Below are 6482 nucleotides of genomic sequence, written 5' to 3' on the forward strand. Positions count from 1 at the left end.
TGTACATACATCTAGTCAGTAATAAATATTTGAGTATCTCTATAAATCACCTTAAGTCCTTTAAAAAATAATTCTCTTTTTTTGTTGACAAAGTTAGGAAAAAACTTTTCCTTCAAAAAATGTCTTCCCTCTCCATAGCTCAATCTTGTCTCATGAGTATCTCTTCTTATGTTATGCAATCTACCTCCATTATGTTATGCAATCTACCTCCATTCCTATTGTAATGTGTAATAAGATTAATAGTCTTTGTAAGAAATTCATTTGGGATCTCTAAGCGAAAGAAAATGCCACCTAGTTGGTTGAAATAAAATCTGTAACCCTAAAAATGAGGGTGGATTAGGTTTCAGAGATCTTCATATGTGGAATAAAGCTTGTTTAATGAAGCTTTGTTGGAGGATCTACACCTTCCCAAGTGATCTCTAGGTTCAAGTGTTGTGTAGAAAATATAAATTTTCTATTCGTCAAAATTTGAGGTCTTGGTCTAATACTAAACCCTCTCCTCTTTGGAAGGATATATCTTCAGTTTAGCCTCTATTTTCTAAAGTCTAAACAAACTAATGGATCCCTAACTATCTACTCTAGAGTCTCTTTCTTTGCATCCTATTCCTGAAAAGGAGTAAGTAACCCTGTTTATCTGTATACTGACAATGGTCATTGGGATACAATCAAGTTTAGCTCTCTGCTACCTAATCATATATGTGGGAAAAATGTGAAAACTAGTCCTCCCACCTTTCAGGTCAACCAAATTCAGTTTCTTGGACTTTGTCTCATAGTGGTGTTTTTTCGATTAAAACAATCTATTAGTTGATTTCTCAGACCATCATCCTCCTTCCCTTGTTTTGAAATTTTTAAACTTGTCTAGGATTGAGTTGGCCCTCTTAAAGTAAAGTTTTTCCTTTGAAAAATCTTTCATGGTAGGTTGTTCACTAATGAAGAGAGGGCTAAGAGAGGGTTGACTATTGTTACTTCTAGTCCTAGATATGGTGCTGATATTGAATTTGTTATGCATGTTCTGCGTGATTGTTTGGCTAGAAATTTTGGGATCATTTTATTTTTTTAATCATTGGGCTTGGTTCTTCTCTTCAAGTTTGTCTTATTGGATTCTTAAAAATTTGTCAAATTCATACTTTAGTCATTTTAATAATTGGCAACGACTGTTTGACTTTATTACTTGGCATCTCTAGAAAGATAGAAATACTTTTGTTTTTAATAATGGCTCTGTCTAACCCTCTGTTTTAATTTAAAAAAATTATTTGTGATGCTGAGTTTCAAGGATTATCCTAAGGTCAGATAGGTTTCTCCTCCAAGGGGTGAGCTGAAGCTAAATTCTAATAGGGCTATGTGTGGCAATCTGGATAATGTTGCATGCGGTGGAATTTTCCAAGATTGGAAGGGCAATTTTGTGGTTGGATTCTACTACTCTCTGGCCCCCTGCTCTCTCTTGGAAGCTGAGCTATAGGGCATTATCATGGCATTCAAATCCTCTTCCAAATTTTTGTTCAGTCTGTTTGGTGGATTGAGTCAGATTCTCATATGCTTATATTCAATTCATTCACCACAACTCCTGTCCTTTGTATCATGTTATTTGTAAAATTAGGGACAATATTAAGCTTGTTAAATATGTTAGGTTCAACCATATTTTCAGGGAAGCCAACCAATCTGTGAATAGACTAGTCAAAATTGGCCTAGAGTCGTTTTCCTCCTTAGTTAAATTAGATTAGGCTCTTTATGACTTGCCTCCATCTTTAGTTTTAGACTCATGTGGCTCTTGGCTTCCTAAGCTCTCTACTTAGTTTGTTGTGTTTGCCGGACTATTAGTCTCCTTTCTTAGAAAAAAAAAAAACTAATCTTTATTAATGATTCATACTATCACTAATATTATATATCAAATTTAAACATAAAACTTCTTGTTAAATAAATTAACCACGAGTATGTGAAAGTTGTATAACTTTACACAACAATGCAAATTTTAAGGTTATCATTTTAATTATTTTGAAGATGTAAAGTTAATTATTATTTTTATATTACTTATATATATATATATTTTAAATTTTCACATTTAAGTATTTAATAGTTTAAATTTTTTAACATAATGTGACTATAATTATAAACTATTTATAAAAATATTTGATAAAAAACATAAAATAGAATGGAGGTTAGAGTAATTTATTGTAAAATAAAAATAATTTTGTGTTAATTCTAAAATAGAGAGAATATTTTATAATTGTAAAATAGAAGAAAGTTTAGAGTAATTTACTCTAAAATTAAAGAAAGTTGTGCCTAAATTTTTAAATTATATATTTTAAAAAATACAAAATAAAAAGAAATTTAAAATATTTTACTCTATTTACATTGCATTTTCTTATGGGCTATTTATATTGTATTTAAAATTATATTTACAAAATATTGTAATATGTTTGATTCTTCTTTAAGATAAGTTGTATAAGCACACTTATGATAAAATATTAGAGAAAAAAGAGGTAAGTTAAAAAAAAAAAATTGAAGTATAAAAAAGGAGTTTTGGAAACAAAAATGTATTAACATTAATAATAAAATTTTGAAATAAATAACAGTGAGAAAAAATAAATCTCCAAGGTAAAAGAAAATTTAAAAAGATAATTAATAATATACTAATGTTTTACAACATAAAAAAAATTCTTCTTTTAATGCTAAACCGTAGACAAGAATAAAGTTACTAGTTATTAGATGAAGGATATGTTCTCAAAATTTTAATTATTTAATAATAATAATAATAATAATAATAATAATAATAATAATAATAATAATAATTATTATTATTATTATTATTATTATTATTATTTTATGAATTTGATGGAGTTAATTAATTATTTGTAAGTACGGATTTGTTTTATTTTTTTATTAATTTATTTTAAAATAAATTTTATATAATTTAAATATAAAAATATAAAGTAATAAAACTTTATTATATCAAATAATATTAAATATAATTACGGTGTAAAGGATTATGAAATGTTTCTTTAAACACATTTTCTTTATAATTTAATTTTAGTAATTTTTAATAAATTTTATTCAATAAAAATTTTCGATTTGAATATGATTGGTTCTCCAAGCTGATTGCCAAACCCAAAATCATGCAAGGATTCTAACAAATTCCCTCTTTTCACAAGGCAGCGGCGGCAGCAGCAAAGTGTAAGTGCCTTTCGTCGCTTCACTGTCAGTACGTCTTTTGAATCGAATTAACAAACAAAACCCACAAAACCTGTTTTGGATCCATTTTTTCATCACTAATTTATTTCGATTTTGTGTAAATCAATGTGTTCCCATAAGACTCTTTTGAGAATCATCAACAAAGGTGTGCCCTCTCCTCCAACCCAACAACAACTTCAACTTGCCCATAACATAATCCACAACCTAACCAATTCCAAATGTTTCAATTTCAAACCCAGCGTGGAACTTCAGTCCATGATCTCCTGCATCACCCCCCACGTTACCTACCATGTTCTCTCGGACCCCACTCTCCCACCTCACTATTGCTTGGCCTTTTTCCACTTACTCCCAACCCACTCTGCACCCAAACCTGACCTTAAGGCCCACATGATTCTCCTTTATAGGCTCTTCGAAGCTCGAAAATTTGCCTCAATGAGGAGCATTTTGAATTGTGTTGTCAATGATGTGGGAACTCGGTTCCCGGTTAGGAATATTTTTTCTTTGGTTGATGAATGTGAGCCCCATTTTGTTGAGAAGCTGTGTGATATGTTGTTCAGGTTGTGTGCTGATAAGAGGTTGTTTAAAGAGGCTTTTAAGGTATATGGTTATGTGGAGGAAAGGGGGTTGGTAATAGAGGAGAGGTCTTGCTTTGTGCTTTTGCTTGCTTTGAAGAGATGTGGTGAGGTGGACTTGTGTCTTAGCTTCTTTCGCAGGATGGTTGAGTCGGATAGTGTTGAAATTATGGTGCAGTCTTTGACTGTTGTGATCAATGCATTGTGTGGGAGAAGAGGTGTTAAGAAAGCCAAGGAGTTATTGGTTGAGATGTCGGATAAAGGCATAGTGAAACCAACTGCATTTACTTACAATACTTTGTTGAATGCGTATGTTGGGAGGAAGGATCAAAGGGGTGTTGATGAGATTCTGAGACTGATGGAGAAGGAGGGAGTTGTTCCTAGTTTGGTTACGAATAGTATTTTGATTCAGTGGTATGCAAGCTCTGGCAATATTGGGGAAGCTGAAAAGATATTTGATGAAATGCACAAAAGAAACATGGAAATGGATGTTTATATCTACACATCGATGATAAGTTGGAACTGTAGGGTAGGAAATATTAAAAGAGCATCTGCTTTGTTTGATGATATGACTCGGAGAGGCATTGTTCCTAATACTCATACCTATGGTGCATTAATTAGTGGTGTATGCAAGGCAGGCCAAATGGGGGCTGCGGAGATCTTGTTAGAAGAGATGCAAAAAAAGGGAATTGACCTAAATATAGTAATATTTAACACGATGATGGACGGTTACTGTAAAAGAGGAATGATAGATGAAGCTTTCAAACTGCAAGTTGTCATGGAAAGTAAAAGATTTGAACCAGACGTGTTTACATACAATATTCTTGCTAGTGGGCTCTGTACATTGCATAGGTATGAGGAAGCCAAGAGGACTTTAAATAGTATGGTAGAGAAAGGAGTGGCTCCAAATGTTGTGACGTCCACTACATTTATTGAGATATATTGTAAGGAAGGAAACCTTGCAGAAGCTGGGAGGTTGTTTAGGGATATGGAGAAAAAAGGAGTGGTGCCTAATAGTGTTACATATAATACTCTAATAGATGCATATTGCAAGAAAGAAAAATTAAATCAAGCTCATATTTTGAAAATTGAAATGGTGCAGAAGGGGTTACTGCCAGATGTATATACATACACATCACTAATACACGGGGAATGTATTGTTGGTAGGGTAGATGAGGCACTGAATCTTTTCAATGAAATGTTGCTAAAGGGCATGAATGGGAATGTTGCAACATATACGGCAATTATTTCTGGTTTATCCAAGGAGGGGAGAGCAGATGAAGCATTTAAGTTGTATGATGAGATGATGAGAATGGGTCTAACACCAGATGATAGAGTTTTTGCTGCACTTGTTGGTAGCCTCCATAAACCCGCTTCTCATTCTGCTGTCTTTAAAACAAAATAAGTATGGGGAACAAAAGTAGACACTTCTGATACCTTGTACTGATCAAATATGGTTTATCAATTTCACATGGAAAGGCAGTACTTACATTCATGGATAAGATTGAGGTCATGATTTTGTCCTTGCATGCAAGCTAAAAAAAACCTGTATGGTGAAAATTCATCTTCCACATTACCAAATCAGTGCTTGGGAGCACAAATATTCTGGTGTTGGGTAATATACAAATCTTGTCTTTTTTCTTGTTTTTTGATAAATTATACATTCCTGAGTTTGGTGATTGTAGACTTTGCTGGAGTTGTTTACAGAAGTGGTCAGAGAGAGAAAGAGGCTCTAGATACCAACTAAAACTCTTCTAAATATGTGAAATTTCCTGGGAAAATTCCTGATAGGCCACATAAATTGATATTTAAATCTGATTACAAAGTCATCACGTCTTCATTTTACTCAAGTTGTTTGAGTGGTTCTTGATAAGCAAATTTATTTGATTACATATGTAGTTATTCTAAGATGTGTATGGTTATGGTAATTAGAAAATAAATTTGGTTTGTTCTCCTGATTTGTACATATAATTTCTTTTTTTTTTTCCAGAGAGCTAACTCAAGAAAATAAACAGGCAGCATGATAATGAAACAAGTATATTCCTATAGGTGTTTTAGAAATCTGAAGGGGAGACAGAATTTAATGAAAACTAAGTTTGTATTACTAGGAGTTACAGGTTTTGATAACTTTAAGATCTTATGTTGAGTTTGGAATAGGATTGTTGTCAAGTTTTCAGTGCATGGATTGAACTTTTAGTATAAGTATGAAATAGTCACTAAATTAAAATGAAGGTACTTTTTTTAGAAATTATTGATAATAATTTATATATTTGATTTCATAAATAGCATTTTAGGAGTCGAGGCACCATAAATAAAGTAGTCTTTTAATATTATAAACAACTCTGTCTCTTTGATTTTGTTGTGTCTAATCTTTGATTGCATCTCATTTCCAGAAAAGCTTGAATCAAACTTTAAGAAATGAATTTTTGATTTGAGTAAAATTTTATAAAAAAATAATTTAGTTTCTTTTATTTCAGCGACCAATTAATTAGTTATTATTACTTCAAGTGAATGAGGTTTTACAAATATATTGATATCCAGACAAATCATGTTAGTGTAATGAAAGATCATTCTTGCAAAAAATGTTAATTACCACCTAAATTTGTTGGCTAAATATGTAGAAGAGAAGTTTTTAATATTTAAATCATAAGAGGGAGAGATGTTCATGTCAATACTAACAACAGAAAGTTGATACATAAAATATTGTTTTTAACTTTTGAA

General features: G+C 31.6%; 1 protein-coding gene across 1 annotated transcript; it reads left to right on the top strand.

The window, feature by feature from the left end:
* The first annotated feature begins 3249 nt into the window (after nt 1–3249).
* On the top strand, nt 3250–5581 carry LOC113873149 (pentatricopeptide repeat-containing protein At2g32630). Its single transcript, XM_027511148.1, has one exon. The coding sequence runs from the start codon at nt 3295–3297 to the stop codon at nt 5164–5166; it is 1872 nt and encodes a 623-aa protein (XP_027366949.1). The 5' UTR covers nt 3250–3294; the 3' UTR covers nt 5167–5581.
* The last annotated feature ends 901 nt before the right edge of the window (nt 5582–6482 follow it).

The sequence above is a fragment of the Abrus precatorius genome, unplaced genomic scaffold, assembly GCF_003935025.1.
Source record: "Abrus precatorius isolate BTA unplaced genomic scaffold, Abrus_2018 Scaffold7, whole genome shotgun sequence".
NCBI lineage: Eukaryota > Viridiplantae > Streptophyta > Magnoliopsida > Fabales > Fabaceae > Abrus > Abrus precatorius.